The 25,543-nt window shown below is 48.8% G+C and overlaps 1 protein-coding gene across 1 annotated transcript; it reads right to left on the bottom strand.

Annotated features, from left to right (window-relative positions):
• Positions 1-288: 288 nt before the first annotated feature.
• LOC120851792 (myelin and lymphocyte protein-like) lies at positions 289-25,315 on the bottom strand. Its single transcript, XM_040224794.1, is given in 7 exon segments — positions 289-485; positions 3,366-3,400; positions 3,403-3,487; positions 4,599-4,766; positions 14,277-14,389; positions 15,230-15,404; positions 25,253-25,315. Coding segments are annotated over 7 exon segments (819 nt in total). The 3' UTR covers positions 289-305.
• Between the last annotated feature and the right edge of the window lie 228 nt (positions 25,316-25,543).

Here is a 25,543-nt window from a genome sequence, read left to right as displayed (position 1 = left end):
AGAATATCCTTGAAGATGTAAGACATCCTTGAAGACCTAGAAACATGCTGCAAGATGAATACTCAAAAGAGCCCATGGAAAATTGCAATTGACAGTAACAAAGACTCAGTCCATAGACCAGTGGGGGATCCTCGTTTCGTGGTCTCTCAGATCACAGTCCCCACTTCCCACCCCACCACCCCCTTCAATAGGAAATGACCCTGGAAAGACTTCTCAACTCTTGGAGGCTAAAGGTAGCATAAGCCCTTTACCCTAACACTAAGGTACATGAGCAGTCAACATAGAAGAGAAAGTCGCTTTTTGTTTTATTTTTCCACAATCGAGAGCAATTCTGCAGCCTCAAATGTTATGCTGGAAGGCAGCCTGATTAGGGTCCACTGTCTGTGTTTCAAGGAATGTTCTCTGTTCCTATAGGAAACCTTGCATCTGATTAAAGAAAACACAGCATGGACCACGTACAGCAGTGTGACTATGACTGAAAACACCTGCAGCCAAGAGAAATAACCATTAACGGGGGTGCCTGGTGAGAGGGCAAGCCATGGGCCTTCCAAGCTGGGCTGGCTGCTCGCATGACACTTGGCCCTGAAGAGTGTGGACTGCCGTTGCTTCCCATCACCCACACAGTCATCCTTTCCTTCAGAGCCCAAGTGTAGCCCAGAATGCTCTAGGCACCGACTCCAGGTGACCTATTGCATTTCCTGACCTTGGCATGCAAAGTCAACAATCTGCCATCACATATCTCCATTTGGTGCCACCCAGTTGGAAACGAGGGCCCTCAGAGACCCCTCCAAAGATATTTGCAGGCAAATATCCCCTGCTCTTCATGGAAAACTTCCTTCCTGCACACCAGGATGACCAGAGTCCACCAGCTTTGATTCCAGCAGCCTTGGCTCAGAGAATATGACCGCGTGGGTTTGCTGGCTCTGGTTAAGGTCTCATTGTTGCCTGGACATCCTCAGACCCCCACCGGAATTTTACGCTAAGATCCTGAATTTCACAAGCATAGGCCAGGAAGCCAGGACACAGGAAGTGAGGGACTGGCATGGGCAGGAGGAATTTTGAGCTTCTACTGAAAGGAAGGGGCTTCCTGAGAAAGCTGCTGGGAGCAGAGGCTGAGAAATGTGGCAAACGGTCATCCTGTGCCTGGTCAAGGCCCTGACCTGCCATCTTTTCACCTGGGCACCGTCTAGCCTATCACCCAGCTGGGAGTGGCTGGCCCCGAGGGCTGCCTGCCCACAAGCAAACACCTGTATCTGACTTGGCCTTGGGTGTGGGGTCAAGAGTTTCCAGCTGCTGGGGTCGGGATGAGGGAGGTACCTATGGGTTCTCTACTGTGAGGGGTGTAGAAACAGTCATCTGAAGGTGACGGGGGAGGCGGATGACCCTCCCAAGGGGAGGAGGAGCAGCCCAGGTGCTGCCTTGCTGTAGTTGGGCACTGTCTTGGGAGATGCACCCGTATGGGAGAGGCTCCCACTCTGTGGGACAGTTGAGGGGGTCCCAGGGACCATGAGAGGACCCTGCTTATGGAACTGGGGAGCGGCTGGGAGCTGAGGGGAGCGTGTGGCTTCCCCAGGGAAAGGGGTGAGCCCCTGGAGGCTAGCAGACAGGCTTCGAGGCGCTCTCCCCGAGACCCCTCCCTCTGGGAGCGGGAAGGGTACCCGCACTAACCCCCTTCCCAGAGCCCAGCGGCGCCCACCCCGTGGGCTTTATTTCAACCTCTGTTCTGTTGTTCACTCAGTGGTGTCTGACTCTGTGATCCCATCAACTGCAATACGCCAGGCTTCCTCGTCCTTCACCATCTCCCGTTTGCTCAAGTTCATGTCCGCTGAGTCAGTGATGCTATCTAACCATCTCGTCCTCTGCTGCCTTCTGACCTACCCTTCCCAAAAGGTGTGAGGGGACAGAGCTTTGGCACCTGGGATGGTCATGCTGTGGTCTGTCATCACATCTGACCTCAGGATTTCCTAGAAATCTAAGTAAGGAGTAATGTTTCTTCAACTTTTTCTTGCTTTTTAAACAATGTTCATGGTGAGAAATACATCTCATATGAATTAGCACCCTGATGCAAGCCTACATAAGCACAACTCTGGAAAAGAGTTCGAGGAAACAATACATTCTCATTCCCTGCCATTCTTTTTTTTTTTTTTTAAATTTATGTATTTTTAATTGGAGGGTAGTTGCTTTACAATATTGTGTTGGTTTCTGCCATACATCAACATGAATCAGCCATAGGTTATACATATGTCCCCTCTCTCTTGAACTGTCGTTCTGATCCATTTCAGCAATGAGAAACTTAGGTCATGAACTCATGGCCCACTAAGGGGTCTTGTCCCTGAAGTAGGAGGATGTTCCTTTTAGAGCTTAGGGACCTGCAGGCAAGGTGCCCCGGAGACACAGTCTCACCCCATCTATTCTAATGGGGTGAGGGAGGTTCCAGCCCCTGTTCTACCCATTGCTACCTGGGAAGCCTTGGGAGGAAGTAGTTTAATAGCTCTCTTATCCTCCAGGGAAACAAAAAGAATTGCTGTCTCATTTTATAGGTGAGGCTCAGAAGGAGCAAGAGACTCGCAGAATGAGTGTGAAGTTCACACCCTCTTACCGCACAGGTTCTCAGAGCAGTCAGGAAGGCGATACCGTGGACAAGAGACAAAGGTCTAATCCCAGAAGCAAACACCCACAGCTGGAGGTCTGGACACGCTGTGCCTGGAGGGGCCTCCCTGCAGTCCCAGAGCCAGGGCCTGGGAGGCACTGGCCACTCAGTTTCCCATCCCTGGCCTCAACACTGCCCCCGCCCTGACCGCGAGCTTCCCTGGAAGACCCTCAGGGACAGCCTGGAGCCCAGGTGGGCAGACTCTGTGCTCACACTTGTGCTAAGAGTGTGGGTGACAGAGGAGTTGGCCTGGACCCCAGGCCCCTCCAGCTCCTGGTCACCCCAGGGGGGGTTGTGCAGGCTCTCGGGGCCCTGGTTCCCCATCTGTGCAATGGGTGTGATAACAGCACCCGCATCCTCGGGCTGCTGTGAGGGGAAAATGAGATTGTTCACAGGAGCTCCGACAGTGCCAGGCCCTCACGGTCACGCCCCCTCCCACGTCTGCCCCCTCAGAGCCCACCCAGGCTCAGACCCCTGGCTAGCGCGGGCCTGGGCACTGCAGCACTGACTGTGCCCGAGGGGGTCTGGGCGCATCAGTTCCCTTGTCTGGGGCTTTGTTTTTCCAGAAATGAGGGGGAAGGTTTACTTGGTTGAGAATTAAGCAAACTAAGAACCACCAGAGAGGACTCGGGAATCCTTCTGCTCAGAACCCCCGTCGGTGGGCAGCGGGAGCTGTGGACACTGAGGCTGAACTGAGGCTGAACTGAGGACTCACCACAGCGGAGATGTTCTCACTGTAATTTTTGTTTTGTCGTCTTGCAGGCCGATAGTGACCAGAGTTTCCAGGGCAGAGGCGCTGAAGTAAAACAGGGCGGCGAGGCAATGGTACGCTGTGTCCTGCAGGTCAGAAAGGGCCATCAGAGAGATGGGGTGCCAGTGGTGGCGTGGGCAGCTATGGTCCCAGGGGGCCCACTGACCCCACCTGTCCCTGCCTGGCCAGGCCCCTCTGTTACCCTCCGTGGCTTCCTTTTACCCCTTCCCCGCCCAACCTCCGATCCACCCCCAGCCCCCTCCTCACAAGGACTAACTAACCAGGGCTGCTCCTTGGTTTGGGAGCCAGAGTAAGGACTTTAAAGGAGGAGGGATTTTCACCTGAGATGAGATCTAGTAAGGGCTGGGAGAGGGCCTCTTGGATTGTTGGAAATCGGTTTTGGACGTGAGTTGTGTTATGTGCAGTCACGGTCCGGAGTTCAGATGTGGTCTTGGTGCCAGCGCAGAGTAAAAAGGTTAGGCCGTGTCCATTGTTTTGTTGTTCATTTTGGGGAGCAGTCTAGTGGGCTCCAGGTATAGTTAAAAGGAAAAAAGTACTAGAACGGGGCTTTGAGTAGTTGTGAATGGAGGGGTTTCTAAAGTCTAGGCTGCAGGCCTTTGGAGAGTAACAGGCCTGGCTAACGGCCCCACCCCCGTCCAGGGGAGGTCAGGGCAGGTGGCCCAGGTGTCAGTTTCCCCTCTTCAAGGCCCTCAAGACAGAATCATGCGGAAGGGAGATCACAGGCCATCCCTCTTCCCCGGCCAGGCTCCTCTCTGGTGACCCTGCGTTAGAGGCGGGGATGGGAGCGGGGCAGTGAGCACGCCTCACACTGGGCAGTGGGACCCACCCCTGGCGCCCCGGCCCCTCCCTGGAGGCGAAAGCCAGTCCTGCTGGGTGGTGGGAGAGGCCGACCGACCCCTGGCAAGTGCGGGAGGGACAGAGAGGGATGTTGGGCTGCTGGTTTCCAGGAAACGGGTGATCGCAGAGGAGAAGGCAGAGCAGCCCCTGGAGAACCAGGCAGGGACAGCGTCAGTCAGCCTCCTGCCGCGGGAGCCCTGGGCTGCTGTGGGCTGCTCGGCCTTGGAGGGCGGGCAGGAGACCCCAACAGGGCTCCTCACCCAGCACTGGGAAAGCCCGCCTCCCGGGGGAGAGCGTCCATCACTACCCCCTGCCCCAGACATGCAGGGCTGGACTCACCAGGGTGATCCAGAAATTCCAGTTCTTATGGGCACCAACAGTGTAGAGGAAAACCAGGAGAGTGGTGGCTACGAAGCAGGACACAGACACGAAGAGGACCCAGCCCTGGGCCAGGGGGACAGGCACCTGGGCCAAGAGAATGAGGATCCACACCAGCCCCTCAGAGACCTGCAGAGGGAGGGAGAGAAGGGGTGACGGCCAGACCAGGAGAGCCCAGGCCCAGAGGTTACGCTGGGGAGCTGGGGCTCTTCACAAATATTAACTCCGTTAATCCTCATACTGAACCATTTGTGAGATGGGCAAACTGAGTCATATACAAGGTAAAAATTTGTTAGCACTAGAAAGGATTTATGCCATCCTTTCTAGAGCTAGTTCTGAGGTTATATCCTTCCTAATTTCTGGATGGCAGAAAGCAAAGAGGAACTAAAGAGCCTCTTGATGAAGGTAAAAGAGGAGAGTGAAAAAGCTGGCTTAAAACTCAACATTCAAAACACTAAGATCATGGCATCCGGTCCCATCACTTCATGGCAAATAGATGGGGAAACAGTGGAAACTGTTGTAGATTTTGTTTTCTTGGGCTCCAAAATCCCGTGACTGCAGCCATGAAATCTTTTAAAAGATGCTTGCTCCTTGGAAGAAAAATTATGACAAACTTGGACAGTGTATTAGAAAGCAGAGACATCACTTTGCTGACAAAGGCCCATATAGTCAAAGCTATGGTTTTCCCAGTCATCATGTACAGATGTGAGAGCTGGACCATAAAGAAGGCTGAGTGCCAAACACTTGATACTTTTGAATTGTGGTTCTGGAGAATACTCTTGAGAATCTCTTGGACTGCCAGGAGATCAAACCAGTCAATCCTAAAGGAAGTCAACCCTGAATACTCATTGGAACCGAACTGATGCTGAAGCTCCAATATTTTAGCTACTTGATGCAAAGAGCCAACTCATTGGAAAAGACCCTGATGCTGGAAAGATTGAAGGCAGGAGGAGAAGGGGATGACAGAGGATGAGGTGGTTGGATGGCATCATTGACTCAATGGACGTGAGTGTGAGCAAACTCTGAGAGATGGTGAAGGACAGGGAAACCTGGTGTGCTGTACTCAATGGGGTCACAGAATCGGACATGACTGAGCAACTGAATAACAGCAAGTATTTTTGATATAAAAATATCCTTTCTTTTATAAAATGGTAGTGACTAGTTGATCCTTTTGGTCTTTACTTTGCAAAATGAATTAGCTACACTATGCTACTAGCATTAAAAAAAGTTGGCCCTTAAATGACCAAGTCCAGGAAGCACTCTATCTACTGGAGGCGTGGCAGGAGTGGGAAGGACCCAAGAGGGCCTGGTCTTGGATGACCTAGGGCAGGCATGAAAAATTACTCTTTTCCTTGTCATTATCCAGAAGACACTCTGCTTGGTGTCCTCAGGGTCAGGGAGCTCCAGGAGCGTAAGGACAAACGTAGAGGTCATGACCTCAGATCCACAAAACCAAGGGCTTGTAGACAGGCTTGCCCTCATTTGGAAGGACCCTCTTCCCTCCCTGTGCCCACTGGCTTTACCCAGCAGGATACAGAGGAATAAGGAGGTTTCATGAAAAATATGAATGTCAGCCATAAGAGACAAAAAAAAATCCTTGGATGCTTAGATTAGACAGGAGTGAGTTCTGTGCAAGAAAAATAGGAGATGAGATGGGAGGCACCCAGGGGGCCGGCAGCGTGGTGAGCTCACAGCAGTGCGCCTGCAGCAGTGAGCAGAGCGCCTCAGCCAACGGCGCTGCTCTACAGGGCCCCAGGCTCTCTCTTTGGGAAGGGTGTGGGTGTCAGTTTTACCCTTCTGCCCTTGCGGTCGAGGATTCTCTTCTGATTCATACACCTCGGCCAGGTAGGAGATAAACGCCAGTCCCTTCCCTGTGGACGCATGCTGAGAACTAGTATCTCAGAGAGCCCCGTGTGTGTGTGCCAGGGACATGGGCAGTGTCGTACATCAGGCAGGGAACAGACCCCAGGACTGGCCTGCAGTACAGGAAAGGGTGCTCTCAGAGTGGGCTTCCAGGTCAGCGGGGTATGAAGGACTTAGCCGCACCGGCACCCACAGTGGGGCACTGTGAACGGCGACCACTGAGGGCTGGTCTGTCTTAGGGAAGAGTCCTAAGACGTAAGAGCTGGTTGGGTGGCCCCCTTCTGGCCAGGTCCCTCGATCCACGGTGTCTGGCTTATCAGCAGGCAGCTGGAGGGCACGATGGAGGCTCTGGGAGATTGGGGACAAGGTTTAATGCCAGCCGGTGCCCTCGCCCTGAAACAGTGCCCTGCCAGACAGTGATAAATTGACATGACAAGAGGCCCAGTGGTAACTGCTCCTATGCTTTCTGGCAGATATAGCAATTTGCTATTAATACATGCTCAGAATTCACAGAGCTTTCCCCAGGGTCCTGGCACCATGCTGGTGCCACCCTGAAGGCACAAGACAGGGGCGGGCAGCCACAGCATCCTCTTCTCCTTGGTCACCACCCCTGGTCAGGCTGGCCAGAGTGGCTCCTGGCAGAGGACATGCCCACTTCTGCCCTCCATTTCCCCTCTTTGGGGAGAAGAGTCTTTGGGACGCCCTTATTGAGATAGGTTATCTGTGTGGTACTCGACCCAGAGACAAGTTGAATGTTCCCTCAACAGCCTCACCCACCCCCAAATCTACTCAGCGTCCTGCCTGAGAAGGGCATCTAAAGAAAATGTGGTGTGGATCATCCTTACTGCCCCTGCCCCCTCCCCACTTGCTCCCTTTCAGCACACACTAGCCAGGTGATCTCAGACCATGCATTTGAGGCATTAATAAATTAATAATTGCACCTGATTGCTACTGAGCAGTAACTGTGTGCATCACTTGTCTTAAGAGCTTTGTGTATATGACATTCACTTATTCCTCACAGCATCCCAAGGTATATATTGTCATGTCCCCATTTTATTGATGCAAAAACTGAGGCACAGTTGCCTGCTCACATCCCCACAGCTGCTGAGTGCCAGCCAGCCTGTCGAGGCTGGCTGTGGAGCCAGGTCACACACCTCTGCGTGTGTGTGACATTTACACAAGGTGACACAAGGTTCACCATGACATTGCCCTGGTATGTAGGGTCGGCTTTAGAAATGGCCAGGAGAAGAGTCACAGTGGTGGAGAGGAGACTGCCCCATGAGCCTTGCTCCTGCTGCCAGCTGTCCTTCGGCCCTGGGGCTGGTGAACTGCAGAGGAAGTGCCCCTTCCCCCATCCTCCCCCAGTTCAGCATGCTCTGTTCTGTGACCCCACTTCTGGCACCAGCTGCGTGGTGTGTGTGGCTCAGAGAGACAGGCTTACACCACCCGGTCATGCCTGTCTCCCTCTTCCTGTGACGGCCCTGCAGCCTTCAGAGGTCAGGAGCTCCAGGGTAGGGGTGCAGGCCCGGGGAGAGCTGCCATTCCCCATCCGAAATACTACTCTTCCCTGCTACTGGGCAGTTTCCTGGTCTTGCAGGGGGAGTGGCGTCCACCCTGCTGACCTGGAGGCTGAAGGTCTGGGATCTGCAACTCCCAGGCTATTGGGAAGTCAGGTTTGGAATATGGACTGGGAGTAAGCAACAACTCATTGGACCACATATTTAAAAACTGATTAAGCCTTTCACATCCGTTGGACTAGCAGAAAATTACAAAGTCTGACTCTACCAAGTGAGGCAATGAGGCAAGGTCTGGGAACAATGGAGACTTTGATAAGCTGCTGGTGGGAGTCAGGAAGGTTACACAATATGGGAACCTTCTTTCTAAAAGAATGCAAAGCAAACCAGAGTCTTGCAAACAGTCTGCAGTCTGCGCAAGCAGGGGTCCTGAGCTTAATTAATATTTATTAGCTTCTTGGTAACTCCGCTCCTGGGCTGTGGAAGGGGGAATAACCCTTTTGGACACCGATGTGCTAACATTTGGGAATAGGAGGACATGCAACCCCTATGACCCAGTGTATGTGTTCCTGAAAGAAATTCCCAACATCCAAGAATGTTCTTTGGCCGTGCCGTGTGCAGTATCAAAATGAAGCAGTTGGAAATTGCCCAAACGCCCATCAACAGAAGATGCGTAAAGAGTGTCAACATGTACGAACCTCAGAACAAGGCTGCATGAAAAGCCTGTTGCAGAAGGATATGTACAGGGCGTGAGAAAACATAAAACCACACCACGTGTAGTCATAGGGAGTTAGGGGTGCAGTCAAGTTTTAACCTTGAACACACATTTAGCTTAGGGGTGGTTCTGTAGCTGGAAGAAGAGACAGTAATAAGCAGAGTATCCAGGGGGCTTAGATGTCATCTAAAAGTTCTATTTCCTTAATACTGAGTGGAACATTAAGATTTGACAAAACAGTGATAAGTACAAGGGTATTCATTAAAGTATTATATATACTGTAGTGCTAGTCACTCGATTGTGTCCAGCTCTTTGCAGCCCCACGGACTGTAGCCCGCCAGGCTTCTCTTTCCATGGAATTCTCCAGGCAAGAATACTGGAGTGGGTTACCATTTCCTTCTCCAAAAATATTATATATACTTTTCTATAATGTTTGAAATAGTTCTTAATTTTTAAGAAGCTGAAGTGGAGGGGTTTCCCTGGTGGCTCAGTGGTAAAGAACCCACCTGCCAATACAGGAGAGGCCGGTTTGATCCCTGGTCTGGGAAGATGCCTCGTGGCTCGGAGCACTTAAGTCTGTGGGCCACTACTGAGCCTGTGCTCTGGAGCCCGCGCAGATGAGGCCCACATGCCCTCGAGCCTGTGCGCGGCGAGAAGAGGAGGCGCCCAAACACCACAGTGGGAGTCAGCCCACTCCCATAACTAGAGAGGAGCCCGCACAGCAGCGACGGCCCAGCACAGCCCAAATAAATAAATTATTCTTATTATTATTTTTAGATTCACTTTTTATTTATTTATTTTTGGAGGCTAATTACTTTACAATATTGTATTGGTTTTGCTGTACATTGACATGAATCTGCCATGGGTGTACATGTGTTCTCCATCCTGAGCCCCCCTCCCACCTCCCTCCCCATCCCATCCCTCTGGGTCATCCCAGTGCACCAGAGCCGAGCACCCTGTCTCATGCATCGAACCTGGAAAAAACAAACTGACGTGGAATTGGCACAACAGGAAATGAACCATTTCACCTTGACCAGTTTGGTGGTATTTAATACATTCATGATGCTGTGCAGTCCGCCACCTCTAACTCCAAAACATTTTATCACCCCAAAAGGAAGCACCATGCCCATTAAACTGCTCCCCATTTCCCTCTCGTCTCAGGCCCTGGTAAACCACTGATTTGTGTTCTGTGTCTATAGCTTTATCTATTCTGTACCTTTCATATAAATGGGATCCTGCACCATGTGACCTTTTGTGTTGGTTTCTCAGCATGGCGGTTTCAGATTTATTAACTCTACAGTAAGGAAATGGCAACCCACTCCAGTATTCTTGCCTGGAGAATCCCATGGACGGAGGAGCCTGGTGGGCTACAGTCCACGGGGTCGCAAAGAGTCGGACACGACCGAGCGACTTCACTTCACAGTATGGATCGGTGCTTCATTCCTTCCTAAGGCCGAGTAATATTCCATTGCCTAGAATGTCACAGTTTCTTTATTAATTCACCCGCTGATGGGACATCTGGGCTATTCCCATCTGTTCATTATTGTGAATGGAGCTGCTATAAACATGCATGTTTATGAACCTATTCAGGTCTCTGTATTCAATTCTTTCGGTCATAAACCTAGGTTTGGACTTGCTGGGTCATGTGGTGATTATTATTATGTTTTTAAAATTTTAATTAAAAATTTTAATTTTACATTGGAGGATGGATGATTAACAAAGTTGTGTTCATTTCGAGTGTGCAGCAAAGTGATTCATCTATACATATACACGCACCTATTCTTTTTCAAATTCTTTTCCAATTTAGGTTATTAAATAATATTGAGCAGAGTTCCCTGTACAAGGACCTATACAGTAGGTCCTTGTTGGTTATCTATTTAAAATATAGCAGTGTGTACATGTCCATCCCAAACTTCCAATCTATCCCTGCCCCCACCCTTCCCCCGGGGTAGCCATTTATTCTCTGTGGGTCTGTTTCTGTTATAAATAAGTTCATTTGTATACTTTTTAAAAGATTTGCACATAAGCAATATCATGTGATATCTGACTTATTTCACTTTGTATGGTCATCTCCAGGCCCACTGATGTTGCTGCAGCTGGCATTATTTCATTCTTTTAAATGGCTGAGTAATATGCCATTGCATGTATGTGCCTCATCTTCTTCATCTATTCATCTGTCAATGGACTTTTAGATTGCTTTCGTTTCTTGGCTATTTTAAACTGTGCTGCAAAGAACACTGAGGCGGACATTTCCTTTCAGACCATGTTTTTCTCCAGATATACGCCCAGGAGTGGGATTGCAGTATCATATGGTAGCTTTATTTTAGTTTTTTAAGGAACCTCCATACTACTGTTCTCTATAGAGGTTGTACCAATTTACATTTGTACCAACAGTGCGGGAGGTATTTCCTTCTCTCCACACCCTCTCCATTATTGTCGTAGATTTTTGTGATGATGGCTGGTAATTATTTCTGAGGAATTACCAAACTGGGTTTCATAGCAGGTGAACAAATTTACATTCCCACCAGCAATGTCTGAGGGTCCCAATTTCTCCACATCCTAGCCAGTACGTATTTTCCAGTTTTTTGATAACAGTAGTCCTAATTTCATGTGGAGTAGTAGCTCATTGTGCTTTTAAAATATTTTACTCATTTATTTTATTTTCATTGCTGTGCAAGCTTTTCTCTAGTTGTGGGAGCGGGGCTCCTCTCCAGCTGCAGTGCGCAGCCTTCTCTTGGCAGTGCTTTCTCTCGCTGAGGAGCGCAGGCTCCAGGGCCTGCAGGCTCAGTAGCTGTCGCACAACGGGTCAGTAGTCACTGTGGCTTTGATTTCATTTTCCTAATGATTGATGATGATGGGTATCTTTTCACGTGCTTATTGACCATTTGCATGTCTTCTTTGGAGTACTGTGTATTCAAGTCCTTTGTCCATCTTCTTAACGGGGTTGTATATGTTTTGTTGTTGAAACAGTTCATAATTTAAAAAAAACATAAACAACCCTCCCAGATTGGCCAGGTCCTTCTTAGGCCCTTTAGTTCTCTACTCTTTCCACACATCAAAACACATACAGCTTTGTATGTGTACCACTTGTACAGACAAAAATATAAAGAACGGCCATCTGCTTTCTTTTCTGCCCTCCCAGGCACCCTATGAGCCCACCCCCAATTCAAGGAGGAAGTAAAAAATTTGGGATGACACTGAGGCATCAGGGCCCTCTAGAAGTGGGAGGGGTGTGATCCTGAAAGCAGGAGTTGATGGGGAAGAGAAAAAAATTACTTCTAAGACAGGTGTGAGAGAAGTATTTGGGGCAAAGGAGACATTTTTCTTAGAAGCCGCTACTATCTGCAGGCATCAAAATGATGCATTTCAGGTAGTCCATAGAGCTGAGATTTCCTACACCTGGTTGTCTACTTTTGTTGATTTAGGGGGATACTCCTCATCACCTAGGACTCCCCCCAGCAGGCTGGGCTCATCCTTCACTCTGGCACTCCATCCACTAAGCTGTGATGACAAAGGAGGCAGAGGGCGCTGGGAGGCTGTCCCTTCTGTGATACCAGGATCCTCCTACCCCCAGCACACACACTTGCTGCCACCTGAGCCAGACCTTGTCTGCGCAAGAGGAGGAGGGTGCACCGGAGTCTTCTGCATAAAGCCCAACTAACACACTCTCTCCTGACTCTTGTTATAATGCTCCCCAAACAGTTACAAAGGCAGAGCAAGCCGCTCATCAGGGCAACCTACAAGACACTAGTAAGTCCTTTTGTTGCTTAAAAATTCTCTCTGCCCCGCCGCACCTCACCTTTAGCCAGCGTCTCTTTCGGTCACAAAACTTGCCTTTGTAAATACAGTAGGCTCTGAAGGAACCACCCATTCGCTACTTATTCCCTGGTCTTAGGTTCTACAGGATCATTTCCAGAAACCTTGAGCAAGCACAGGCTCAGTGCTGACTGGAAGCAGAGATGAGTGGTCTGGGAAGGAACATTCTAGTGGATGCCAGTCCTTTCCACTCTGGGCCTGAGTGTCCCCACCTACAAATGGTGTGGCTGGCTAGCTCCAGAGGTGTCCAGGGCTTCTCCTAGATGTCAGCTCCTCCACAGGGGTGTGACCAGGCTACCTTGACCCCTTCTGCCATCTCCCCCAACCCTCCAGGGAAGACAGAACCTGCTTCCTTTGCTGTTCACATCTCCTTGACAATCAGGAGACAAGAAGCTGGGGTCCCATTTCTAAACAGGTTTGGACGTTTTCTTTTCCAACGGACTCTCCAGGCGGCCATTTCTGCGGTGGGGTTGCAGGGAAATGAGACTCGAGGCTTCTGGCGTTAAAGCCTCAGAAGGAATACAGCCTGCCTGCCATCCCTCCACCGCCTTTAGGCGAGGCCCTGGGAAGTTTAGGCTGGGTCCCACAGGGAGCACTTCACAGGAGCCCAGAGGAAGAAGTGCTTTCTGTTAGGTAAAAGAGGACCAGGTACACCAAAAAATGTCTAACGGGCTTTAATGGCGAAGCGCTCCCGGGTGGGGTTCCCGGACCGAACGGGGCAGGTCGAGGGAATCCGCGCCGAACCGCGTTGGGAGTTTGTTTATATATGCACGTCGCGAGGGATGGCTGTGTTAGCGGATGGGAGTTTGGATAGGCTGCTGGTTTGCAGCGTCGCGAGCTGATAGGTTTCTCTATGCGGCTGAGGCGGGCGGCTTATGCAGCTGAGGCGGCGCGGTTCATGCAGCTGGGGGCGAGGCGGCTTTAGCTGGCGGAGTGTGCTGTCCTTGGTCCCTGGCATCTGGGAGGCGCCCTCCGTTAGGGACTTCCCCCGCGGCTGGGGAGAGGAGGGGCGGCCCATCATGGCCCCCGGGGTCCGACCTTACACTTTCCCGCAGCCTCGGCTTGAGGCTGTGCGGCTCCAGCGTAAGGAGGGACCAACTGCAGGGGGAGGAGTCCTTGGATGCTCAAGGTCACCCGGCTCTCGCAGGCCCCTCTCCCTCCCTCCATCCCTCACACGGGGCACTGTGGCGAGCAAACGATGGCCGGTTTTATCATTTCCAGATTGCCAAAATTCCGTTCACTTGCCAGAAACGTCCAAGAGAAAATAATCCGGATCCGGTTTCTCCTCCAACACCAACCCTATCTCCACACCTCTTTTGGTAATACTTAATCTTTCTTATGCCGATTTTTCTATTTTTTAAACAAATTCCTAACCATGGAGAGAGCTGGGCGCCTCTACAAGGACGTCGATTGCCAAGAAGCCCATGGGAGGCAAGTTGGGAGCGCAGCTTTGGTACCGGCGCGCTCCCGGTGGACCCGGGCCAGCTTCCGACCACTGAGCCGAGTGAGTTTGGTTTCTCCACCTAAGACGGTCTCCCCGTCGTCGTGGGCTAGAAGGGGCCAGAAGACTGCGTGTGGCGGTGGGGAAGAGACAGTCCTCACTCTCCTTCTCTACCCGACCCAGTGCTCCCGGACCAGGGCCGCTCCGGGACGGGCGGGAGGGGAGAGCGCGCGCGGCACTGCCCACCCCATCCCGTCCCAGCCCGCCCTCCCTGATCCTCCGCGACTCACAAACTCGAAGATGAAGAGCAGGTCGGGGAAGGTGGTGAAGACCGCGGAACCCCTGGGCAGCCTGCGACCGCCCGAAGCCGTTCCGGTGGCTATGCAGGCGCGCGGGTGTCCGCCTCGGAATCAGAGGCGCACGTCTCTGGCTCCGCGCTGACCGAGCACTTGCTCCGGGAACCGGGTGCACCCGCGAGGGTTGAGGCCTGGATTTCGGGGTCAAGGAAAGAGGAACCCCAGGCCGCTGCTGGCGGGGCCCTGCTACCGCCCTAGACCGTCGGGGTTCGCCTTGAACCACCCGGGAGTAGGGGCGGGGACTTGGCTTCTGCGTCCCAGGTCTGCGCTCCACCTCCAAACCCGAGCTTAACAAAACCACTTCGACTAGGCGCTTCTCACACTTTGGGTCTTAGCAAGCGATTGGTCACCATCCCTTAAGAATGATCTCTGTCAAAAACCAGCACTCAGAACTCCTTGTCTTCGCACTCCTGCGGTCACCATTGCTCCAGCTGTTCTCAAGGTGGACTTCTTTGGTCTTTCTGCTGCGTGAGTTAGTATCTGTGACCTCTGGTTCCAGGCTCCAGGAAGCGCCAGTTCCCAGTCCTGCCCACAGCTGCAGGGACGGTGCTGAGACTCGCTGTGGCTTCCCATCCCCTTTCCCTGAGCCCCAGGAGCCAGCACTGAGAACCCTGCCCCGTGGTCCCTGCACTCCGCGCTGGAGCTGCTGGGCCATGGATTAAGGGCAGTCACTGCGGCCTTGAACTTTGGAGCGGGGAGGGAGCCAGCACTGCCCAGTGCTTGCTAAGTGCCTAGCACCCCGTAGGTTCTTTGTTCACATGGCCTCATTTGATGCTGGGAGGAGAGTGCAGGGAGACCCAAGAGCACCCACCAGCCCAGCCTGGCTTGGGCTTGGGGTCCAGGGAGCTTGTGGAGGAAGGGACCCTTGAGGAGTGAGCAGTGGTTACCTGGAGGGAGGAGGCAGCCTTCCCTGCAGAGAAGCAGCAGGCACTGGAGGATGGTCAGGCCCTGCTCCTCATGCTGGGAAGCTGCCGGATAGATATGGGAATCCTTGAGGGGGTTGGGGGAGCAGGGGGAAGAGCTGAGACATTCAGGGCAGAGGGAAAAAGGCACAGACGGGTTCTGCGAGAGGACAGGGAGGAGAGCCTGAGCAAGAAGGGGGCAAGGAGCGCCTGGAGAGTCTTGGAAGCTGGAAAGGCTCTGATCTCTGTGGGGACAAGAGTGGCTCCTGGGGCAGAGCTGGAAAGGCCAAAGGCAGGCTGGGCTCAGGAGGAAAGAGGCAAAATTGTGTATATGTTATTGTTGTTCAGCCGCTAAGTTGTATCCAACTCTTTGCGACTCCAGGGACTGCAGCACGCCAGGCCTCCCTGTCCCTCACCATCTCCCAGAGATTGCCAAGTTCTTGTCCATTGAATAGGTGATGCTATCCAACCATCTCATCTTCTGTTGCTCTCTTGTATATGTTAATGAGCCTCATCATAGAATCAGAACTTTAAAAATTGGTGTTAGTTGCCTCGAAGACAAACCTGCTAAAAAACACAGGCCATGGTGGTTTGAATTCTGGATGTAGAAAAAGAAAAACTCAAGAGTTTTTTCCTCTTCTCATTTAAGATTGAAAATACTTCCCCTTCTTTTGTGTTTTTAAAGTAACTACGTCAAACTAAATAGTATAAAGCATATCTCAACTTAGTCTTGTCCCCCCATTCAGCCCTGAGACTAATCTGACTCAACCTCCCTGTCCCAAAGAGGGGTGGGAGCCTGTAGCTCTGCAGCAGAATTTGCCACCTGCCCAGCAAGTTGCACCTGGAATCTGACCCAAGTCAAAGGCTGATCTGAGCTTACTAGGAAGCGCTAGTGGTAAAGAACCCTCCTGCCAGGGCAGGAGACAAGGAGATGAAGATTCGATTCCTGGGTTGGAAAGTTCCTCTAGAGAAGTGGCAACCCACTCCAGTATTCTTGCCTGGGAAATCCCATGGCCAGAGGGGCTTGGTGGACTATAGTCCATAGGGTTGCAAAGGGTGGGACTGAAGTGACTAAAGCGACTTAGCACCCAATGCTTGGAGCACCATGCACCCAAAGGATGATCTGTGTACATCCCCGCTGCCTCACTTTGAACTCTTAAAAGGGGTCCTCATGGCCTTGCAATCCTAGGGAAGGAAACAGTTTCAAAAAGGAACTAGAATTTTCATCAGCAAATAAAATCTCTCAGCCCAGGAGAAACCCATCCTTGGTGGAATCGTTCCTCCGTGGATCACCCCATTGTACATACAGTCCTGCTGTGGACGTTCCACCCTTGGGTGGCCTCCTGGGACTGTGGGGTGAATGAGGCTGTTCAGCTCAGAAGTAGGTATAGAGGCAGCAGCCTCTTTGGGCTCAGTCTGGGGTCAGCCGTGGTCACTGGGGTTCTGAGCAGCTGCCTTCAGCCCAGAAGGTTCTATTTCTCCCCCATGAAAAGCTCAGGCCTCGGGTCCAGCATCTCCTGCTCAGAGGGCCTGGGTTCTCTCCCCCTCTGCAAACCTGCATCCAGCTAGTGTCTGAATCCTGGCCCATGGAGGTGGTGAGGGCAAGGGTGACCACCCTCCCCTCTCCTAACCCCTGGGCTCCCCACCCGCATGTTCTCACTCTTTTCCTGTGCCACCCCTCCCATCTGCAGGAGCCCCTCCCTGCCCCGAGGCCCCTCCTCCAAACCAGCCCAGGCCCAGGCCGGTCACAGTGTCTCTGTCCCGCGCTGGACCTCGCTTGTAGTTCATTGGAGAGCTTTGCATCTGTCTTCCCATGACACTGTGCGGGAGTGTGCGCGCCTAGTTGTGCAAACAATGAATGACCCTTTTTGCTCAGGTAATTCCCTGGGCTCACTATTTTACATACGTTCTCTCATTAATTGCTCTACAACTCTGCTTGGAACACAATTTTTTAATTGTGGTAAAATACACGTAATGTAACACGTGTATTACACCGTGTTCGCACTTTCACGTGTACAGCTCAGTGCGGCCCATTCACGTTGTTTGCAGCCGTCAGCACCATCCGTCCCTGTACTCTCTTCCTCTTGGGAAACTGCATTTTCTTACCTCCTAAGCAATAAATCCCCATCCTCTCCCCTCAGTCCTGGCATTCACTGTTGTACTTACTGTTTCTAACTTTGATTTTTCTAAGTACGTCTTACAAGTTGAATCAGGCAATATTTATCCCTGTCCATTGGACTTATGTCCCTTTGCGTAATGTCCTTTAGGTTCATTTTTTGCTATTACTTGTATCAGAATTTGCTTCCTTTTTAAGACAGTAATATTTCATCGTAACCGCCTTTTCCTTGCCTGCTTATCTTTAGACTGAGACTTCAGTTGTGCTTGAATAGTGCTGCTACAAACGTGGGTGTACAAATATTTCTGTGAGACCCTGATTTCAGTTCTCTTAGGAACAGACCAAGAAGTCAACTTGCTAGGTTGTATGGTCATTCTCATTTTAATTGTTTCAAGAACCCACCATATTGTTTTCCATCGCAGCTGAACTATTTTACAACCCCATCTACAATGTGTAAGGGTTTCAATTTCTCCACATCTTTGCCAACACTTTATTTTCTGCTTTTTAAAATATTAGCCATTCTAATGGATGTGAGGTGCTCTCTTTTCATAATTTTCATTTGCATTTTCCTAATGAAAATTATACTGAGCATCTTTTTATGTGCTTATTAGCCCTTTACACATCTCCTTGGATAATGTCTATCCAAATCCTTTGCTCTTTTTCTTTTTTTGGCTGCACTGCGTGGTAGGTGGGATCTTAGTTCCCCAATCAGGGATCCGATCCATGCCCCCTGCAGTGGAACTGCAGAGTCTTAACCACTGGACCACCAGGGAAGTCTCTGTTCATTTTTGAATCAATTTGTTTGCTTTTTTTATAGTCAAGTTTCCACAGGCCTGTATATTTTGGATACTAATACCTAGAGAATCCCAGGGACAGAGGAGCCTGGTGGGCTGCCGTCTATGGGGTCGCACAGAGTCGGACATGACTGAAGCGACTTAGCAGCAGCAGCACCTTGTCATTTATACGATTCGCAGACATTTCCCACTGTTCTTTAGGTTGCCTTTAGACTCTGTGGATAGAGTTGCTTGATGGACAAATATGAAAAACTTTTATGAAATCCAATTTGTGTGTTTTCTCTTAATACTTGTGCCTTTGATGTCCTATCTAACACATCATTGCCAAATCCTCGTTTGATGCTTCTGGCATTTGTTTTCTTCTAAGTGACCTGCCTCTTGAGAAATCTGTATGCAGGTCAAGAAGCAACAGTTAGAACTGGACATGGAACAACAGACTGGTTCCAAATAGGAAAAGGAGTACGTCAAGGCTGTATATTGTCACCCTGCTTATTTAACTTATATGCAGAGTACATCATGAGAAACACTGGGCTAGAAGAAGCACAAGCTGGAATCAAGATTGCCAGCAGAAATATCAATAACCTCAGATATGCAGATGACACCACCCTTATGGCAGAAAGTGAAGAGGAACTCAAAACCCTCTTGATGAAAGTGAAAGTGGAGAGTGAAAAAGTTGGCTTAAAGCTCAACATTCAGAAAACGAAGATCATGGCATCTGGTCCCATCACTTCATGGCAGATAGATGGGGAAACAGTGGAAACAGTGTCAGACTTTATTTTCTTGGGCTCCAAAATCACTGCAGATGGTGATTGCAGCCATGAAATTAAAAGACGCTTACTCCTTGGAAGAAAAGTTATGACCAGCCTAGATAGCATATTCAAAAGCAGAGACATTACTTTGCCAACAAAGGTCCGTCTAGTCAAGGCTATGGTTTTTCCTGTGGTCATGTATGGATGCGAGAGTTGGACTGTGAAGAAAGCTGAGCTCTGAAGAACTGATGCTTTTGAACTGTGGTGTTGGGAGAAGACTCTTGAGAGTCCCTTGGACTGCAAGGAGATCCAACCAGTCCATCCTAAAGGAGATCAGTCCTGGGTGTTCATTGGAAGCACTGATCCTGAACCTGAATCTCCAATACTTTGGCCGCCTTATGTGAAGATTTGACTCACTGGAAAAGACCCTGATGCTGGGAGGGATTGGGGGCAGGAGGAGAAGGGGATGACAGAGGATGAGATGGCTGGATGGCATCACTGACTCGATGGACATGAGTTTGAGTGAACTCCGGGAGTTGGTGATGGACAGGGAGGCCTGGAGTGCTGTGATTCATGGGATCGCAAAGAGTTGGACATGACTGAGCAACTGAACTGAACGGAACTAAAGAGGTTTATGTTTTACATTTAGATTCAAGAATATTTAGGACACTTACCACTATGGTCCAGAAGACAAGTTTCAATCAGTATAAAAGGATTCAAGTCATACAAAGTGTATTTATGATCAAATGTTTTAAATTAGAAATCAATAATATCTGAAAAATCCAAATATTTGGAAAATATTGTAAATAGCACAAGGCTGTGAGAAAATTAAATTGGGCAAATTAGAAAATATTTGGGATTAAGTAGGCTATAAAGCTGGGCTTCCCTGGTGGCTCAGATGGTAAAGAATCTGCCTACAATGTGGGAGACCTGGGTTCAATCCCTGGGTTGGGGGATCCCCTGGAGGAGGGCATGGCAATCCACTCCAGTATTCTTGCCTGGAGAATCCCCATGGACAGAGGAGCCTGGGGAGGCTATAGAGTCAGGCACGGCTGAGTGACTCAGCATAGCACACAGCACAGACTAAAAAGCTACAGAAATTGAGATGTATGGTGTTGGCACCAATATAGGCAAATAGATCAATGGAAGAGAATAGAGTATAAAAATACATCCACCAAATGTGGTCAGTTGAGTTTCAACAAAGATATAAAGGCAATTCAGTGAAAAAAAGATATAACCAGTAGTGTTGGTATAGTTGGATCAGTTCAGTTCAGTTCGGTTGCTCAGTCGTGTCTGACTGTTTGCGACCCCATGGACTGCAGCACGCCAGGCCTCCCTGTCCATCACCAACTCCCAGAGTATGCTCAAATTCATATCCATTGAGTCAGTGATGCCATCCAACCATCTCATCCTCTGTCATCCCCTTCTTTCCCGCCTTCAATCTTTCTCAGCATCAGGGGCTTTTCAAATGAGTCAGTTCTTTGAATCAGGTGGCCATAGTATTGGAGTTTCAGCTTCAGCATCAGTCCTTCCAGTGAACATTCAGGACTCATTTCCTTTGGTCGGATTTCCTTGCATTCTAAAGGACTCTCAAGAGTATTCTCCAACACCACAGTTCAAAAGCATCAATTTTTCGGTAGTCAGCTTTCTTTATAGTCCTACTCTCACATCCATACACGATCACTGGAAAAACCATAGCCTTGACTAGATGGACCTTTGTTGGCAAAGTAATGTCTCTGCTTTTTAATATGCCGTTTAGTTGGTCATAGCTTTTCTTCCAAGGAACAAGCTTCTTTTAATTTCATGGCTGCAGTCACCCCCTAAAATAAAGTCTGTCACTGTTTTCATTGTTTCCCCATCTATTTGCCATGAAGTTATGGGACTGGATGCTATGATCTTCATTTTTGAATGCTGAGTTTTAAACCAGCTTTTTCACTCTCCTCTTTCACTTTCATCAAGGCTCTTCCCTTTCTGCCTTAAGGGTGGTGTCATCTGCATATCTGAGGTTATATATATTTCTCCCTGCACTCTTGATTCCAGCTTGTGCTTCATCCAGCCTGGCATTTCCCATGATGTACTCTGCATTTAAGTTAAATAAGCAGGGTGACAATATACAGCCTTGACGTACTTCTTTCCCAATTTGGAACTAGTCTGTTGTTAGAACCTTCCCGGTTCTAACTGTTGCTCTTTTGCCTGCATACAGGTTTCTCAGGAGGCAGGTAAGGTGGTCTGATATTCCCATCTCTTCCACACTTTGTTGTGATCCACACAGTGAAAGGCTTTGGTATAGTCAATGAAGCAGATGTTTTTCTGGAACTCTCTTGCTTTTTCGAAGATCCAACAGATGTTTGCAATTTGATCTCTGGTTCCTCTGCCTTTTCTAAATCCAGCTTGAACATCTGGAAGTTCATAGTTCACATCCTGTTGAAGCCTGGTTTGGAGAATTTTGAGCATTACTTTGCTAGCGTGTGAGATGAGTGCAATTGTGCAGTAGTTTGAACATTCTTTGGCATTGCTTTTCTTTGGGATTGGAATGAAAACTGTCCTTTTCCAGTCCTGTGACCACTGCTGAGTTTTCCAAATTTTCTGGCATATTGGGTGCAGGAGTTTCGCAGCATCATCTATTAGGATTTAAAATAGTTCAACTGGAATTCCTTTACCTCCAATAGCTTTATTAGTAGTGATGAGTCCTAAGGCCCACTTGACTTCACACTCTAGGATGTCTGGCTCTAGGTGAGTGATCACACCATTGTGGTTATCTGGGTCATGAAAATCTTTTTTGTACAGTTTTTCTGTGTATTCTTGCCACCTCTTCTTGATATCTTCTGCTTCTCTTAGGTCCAGACCATTTCTGTCCTTTATTGTGCTCATCTTTGCATGAAATGTTCCCTTGTTATCTCTAATTTTCTTGAAGAAATTGAGTCTTTCCCATTCTATTGTTTTCCTCTATTTCTTTGCACTGATCGTTGAGAAAGGCTTTCTTATGTCTCCTAGCTACTCTTCGGAATTCTGCATTCAAGTGGGTATATCTTTCCTTTTCTCCTTTGCCTTTAGCTTCTCTTCTTTTCTCAGTAAGTCTTCCTGAGACAACCATTTTGCCTTTTTGCATTTCTTTTTCTTGGGGATGGTTTTGATCACTGCCTCTTGTACAATATCATGAACCTCCATCTATAGTTCTTTAGGCATGCTGTCTATCAGCTCTAATCCCTTGAATCTATTTGTCACTTCCACTGTATAATTTTAAGGGATTTTATTTAGGTCATACCTCAATGGTCTAGTGGTTTTCCCTACTTTCTTCAATTTAAGCCTGAAGTTTGCAATAAGGAGTTCATGATCTGAGCCACAGTTAGCTCCCAGTCTTGTTTTTGCTGAATGTATAGAGCTTCTCTATCTTTGGCTGCAAATAATAAATCAACAAAAGGGTCCAAAATGCTGTACTTGGATGCAATCTCAAAAACGACAGAATGATCTGTTCGTTTCCAAGGCATCCCATTCACTATGACAATAATCCAAGTCTATGCCCCAACCAGTAATGCTGAAGACCTATAAGACCTTCTAAAACTAACACCCCCAAAAGATCCCTTTTCATCATAGGGGACTGGAATGCAAAAGGAGGAAGTCAAGAGATACCTGGAGTAACAGGCAAATTTGGCCTTGGAGTACAGAATGAAGCAGGGCAAAGGCTAACAGAGTTTTGCCCAGAGAGTGCACTGGTGAAAGCAACACCCTCTTCCAACAATAGTTGGATGTCCATATACAAAAAATGAACTTTCATTCATATTTCAAACCATATACAAAAACGAACTGAAAATATTTCCTAGACTTATTTGTAATACTCAGATCCAAAATTTGCAGATGGAAACAGAGGAACAATCTTTGTGACCATGAGTTAGGCAAAGATTTCTCAGATACAATATCAAAGACATGATCCATGAAATACTGGTAAATTAAGCTGCATCAAACTTAAGAATTTCTTCTCCTCAAAGACTCTGTTGAGGATGTGGAAAAGATAAGCCACAGGCTGGAGAAAATATTCATGAATCACTTGTTGAATAAAGGACTTGTACTCAGATACATAAAGAATTATGAAAACTTGCAATAAGAAAAGAAACAACCCCATAAAAAATGGACAAGACACAGGAACAGACACCTCACCAAAGAAGATATAGCACTGGTAAACAGGCTTGAAAAGATGTTTATTAAGAATTGTTTCGTTGCTAAGTCGACAGAATGCAACCCCATGGACTATATGGCCTACCAGATTCCTCTGTCCATGGGATTCTCCAGGCAAGAATACTAGAGTGGGTTGCTTATTTCCTTCTGCAGGGGATCTTCCCAGTCGAGGGATCGCACCCCTGTTTCCTGCATTGGTATCATTGGCAGGCAGATTCTTTACCACTGAGCCACCAGGAAAGCCCTTATCAAAAATTAGGGAAATGCAAATAAAAACCACTAAGATACCACTATGCCCCAATTAGGACATCCAAAATTAAGATTTCCTATCAAATGTTGGTGAGCATCTCAGACAACTGAAGCTGTTGTGCATTGCTGATGGGAATGCAGACTAGCACACCCACTTTGGAAGCAATTTGACAGCTTAAATGTCAAAGATACACTTACAACTTGGCCATTCTCCCTCTAGGCATGTTTTCAAGAGAAAGCAAGCCTTACCAAGACTGGAGTATAAATGTTCATAGCAGCTTTATTCATAATAGGCACAACCTGGACCGAAGCAGATATATTTCAACAGGTGAAAGTATACACGCCCTGGACTATGTCCACATGAGAATTACTGCTCAGAGATAAGCAGGATACATACCCAACATGGATGCATCTCAAAATAACCGTGTTGAGTAAAACAAGCCAGACAAGATTTATCTCATTGTATGATTCCTTTTTTGTAATAATCTATAAAGTGCAAGTTAATGTATAGTAACAAAAAGTAGATCAGTGGTTTCCTGGGGATAGGAGAGGGTGGAGGGAGGGATGACAGAAGGGTATAAGGAACTTTTGCGAACAACAGGTACGTTTATTATCTTGACTCGGTGACGGTTTCACTGTACACGCAATGTCAACATTTTCCAAAGTGTATATTTTAAACATGTGTCCTTTGTTATTGAAACGTCGTTAAAATGGTTAAAAAGTTACAGTTACGAGACCACCCTGGTAGTCCAGTGGTCAAGAATCCGGCTGCCAGTGCAGGGGATGCAGGTTTGATCCCTGGTTCGGGAAGCTTCCACATGCTGCAGAGCAACTAAGCCCTGGGCCACAACTGCTGAGCCTGAGCTCCGGAGCCCCGCTGTGCACCAAGAAAAGCCACTGCAACCAGAAGCCCGAGCACTGCAACTAGAGAAAGCCCACGGCAGCACCCACGCGCAGCAACAAAGACCGAGCTCAGACAAAACGAAATGAATAAAAATACATTTAAAAAATTATAGTTACAACCACCAGGGGGCAGGCAGAGCTCCCCCAATAGTCCCTGTTCTGTTTACGGAATGAGGGTTGTACCTGCTACCCTGTAGAAACTGATCATTCTAGTAGAAAGTATCTCTCTTCTCAAAGAAATATTGTGCAGTTGGAAATGCTTGCCCACTACACAGGTAAATCATTCCAACTTGAACTGCTAGATGTGGGATTCCTAGGAGCTATAATCCCCTACTAGGAGAAGGCAATGGCAACCCACTCCAGTACTCTTGCCTGGAAAATCCCATGGGCAGAGGAGCCTGGTAGGCGGCAGTCCGTGGGGTCGCTAGCGACTTCACTTTCACTTTTCACTTTCATGCATTGGAAAAGGCAATGGCAAACCACTCCTGTGTTCTTGCCTGGAGAATCCCAGGGATGAGGGAACCTGGTGGGCTGCCGTCTCTGGGGTCGCACAGAGTTGGACACGACTGAAGTGACTTAGCAGCAGCAGCAGCAGCAGCATCCCAGTTCAAGTTAAACATATTCCAGATTTGTGCTACAAAGACTAGTCTTGAAAGAATCCCATTTGCCTCTTTTCCTCTCATGCAGGGCTTGCAAACGGTGATAGATGGCATTGGAAATCTTCAGAAGGTTCTTTCTTTGATCAGTGATGCAAAGAGAGAGCCTATGGACTAAGGGGCAGAAAGAAAAAAACCTTTACTTGTTCAACTGATGGAAGACTCAATCCAACCTCTGCCATATGGTCAATGAAGAAGTCAGAAAAAGCCAGCTGTGTGGGCTGGGGCTGCTGTTACTTCTCAGGGTCTCTGTTTCGTCCTATCTAAAACAAGGAGATGGGGCTTCCCTGGTGGTCCAGTGGTTAAGAATTCACCTTCCAATGCTGGGGACATGGGTTCGATCTCTGGTCGGGGCACTAAGGTCCCGCCTTCCGTGGGCCACCAAAGCCCATGTGCTGCCACTGCAGAGCACACGTGCTCTGGACCGGCATGCCGCAAGTAGAGAGAAGCCTGCGCACCACAAGGAATGATCCCACATGCTGCAACGAAAACCCAGTGCAGCCAGAAATAAACAAATATGTATTTTTAAAAAAATAAGCAAAAAATTAAAAAATAAAACAAGGGGATAGACCAAGTGGCTCATTAACTGGGGCTGAGACTGCCATTCCAGGCTCATGGGGAACAGTTCCTGACACTCAGTAGGCAGAACCCCGGGTCCC

Source organism: Oryx dammah, unplaced genomic scaffold (assembly GCF_014754425.2).
Source record: "Oryx dammah isolate SB20612 unplaced genomic scaffold, SCBI_Odam_1.1 HiC_scaffold_25, whole genome shotgun sequence".
Lineage (NCBI taxonomy): Eukaryota > Metazoa > Chordata > Mammalia > Artiodactyla > Bovidae > Oryx > Oryx dammah.
The sequence above is the reverse complement of the archived record's forward strand: the minus strand, read 5'-3'. Positions and strand labels throughout refer to the sequence as shown.